We start from the raw sequence: 963 nt of genomic DNA, 5'->3' as shown, positions 1-963 counted from the left end.
CCCTGATTGTCCAATCATTTTTATGCAGGACCCATCTCAAAAACCCTAACCTCCATGCTTATCACTCTAGGCCAGACATTCTAAACAGGATATAAGAACGTGCCAATAGAAATCATTTCTCAATTCGTTGAAGTATCATTAAAGAATTTTTATAATTATACACCAAAGAGAGAGCACACTCGTTTTATAATTATATATTGAACATGTTATGATCCCTATAAATAATACCGAAACTTAAACATACAATTGATACATAATTGTCCAACCCATTAAATCGTTTGAATCTTATGAGTTATATATATATACACATATTTATGTGTGTGGTATAATCCATTCAAGTAAATCTCATAACTTCAAAATTCATTATGTGTGTTTAACCCATTAAATTATTTAATCCCATGATACAAAACAAAGAGATGCTAATCTCAACATCGAAGTATACAAATTAAATCAGACGTTTTCCGTAGAATTTATAAATAATTAAGTAGAAAACGAAATTAAGACTATTTAAACAACAGAGGTACATTTAATTTAGAAAGCATGCTCAGAAATTTACAAAAGCATTTATTATATGCTTATAATATATATAATTAGGAAAGCTAGTTGAGATTAATTAATGAAATTGTAATTATACCCAAAGAGCTCCGACCTGGACGAGGCGAGGGACAAGGTGACCGCTGAGGTGGAGAGCGACGAGGGACTCGAGTCCACCTACGCACGCGCCGCCAATAAAGATCGCCGGTGGCGCGTGAGAAACAGTTGCGGCGGCGTCGGAGATCTCGGTTTCGTCGAGCTCGATAACCGTTGGGTGGACTCCGACGGTGGAGAGGAGCTTCTTCATGACGTGGCACATGCAGCACGAGGAGGATCGAGTGAAGATGATCACCGGATGCTCCGATATCAGCCGTCGGATCTTCACCTCCGCCGTCTCCGCCGCATCGATCGACAGGCTAGCCGCCCGGG

The 963-nt window shown here is 39.6% G+C and overlaps 1 protein-coding gene across 1 annotated transcript in view; it reads right to left on the bottom strand.

The window, feature by feature from the left end:
• Positions 1-485: 485 nt before the first annotated feature.
• LOC104824668 (glutaredoxin-C10-like) overlaps positions 486-963 on the bottom strand; it is a 680-nt gene continuing 202 nt past the window's right edge. The window contains exon 2 of the mRNA XM_010556778.1: positions 486-950. Within this exon, the coding sequence (XP_010555080.1) occupies positions 629-950 (322 nt within the window). The 3' untranslated portion in view covers positions 486-628. The remainder of the gene's footprint in view (positions 951-963) is intronic.

This window comes from Tarenaya hassleriana, unplaced genomic scaffold, assembly GCF_000463585.1.
Source record: "Tarenaya hassleriana unplaced genomic scaffold, ASM46358v1 Cleome40, whole genome shotgun sequence".
Taxonomy (NCBI): Eukaryota; Viridiplantae; Streptophyta; class Magnoliopsida; order Brassicales; family Cleomaceae; genus Tarenaya; species Tarenaya hassleriana.
The sequence above is the reverse complement of the archived record's forward strand: the minus strand, read 5'-3'. Positions and strand labels throughout refer to the sequence as shown.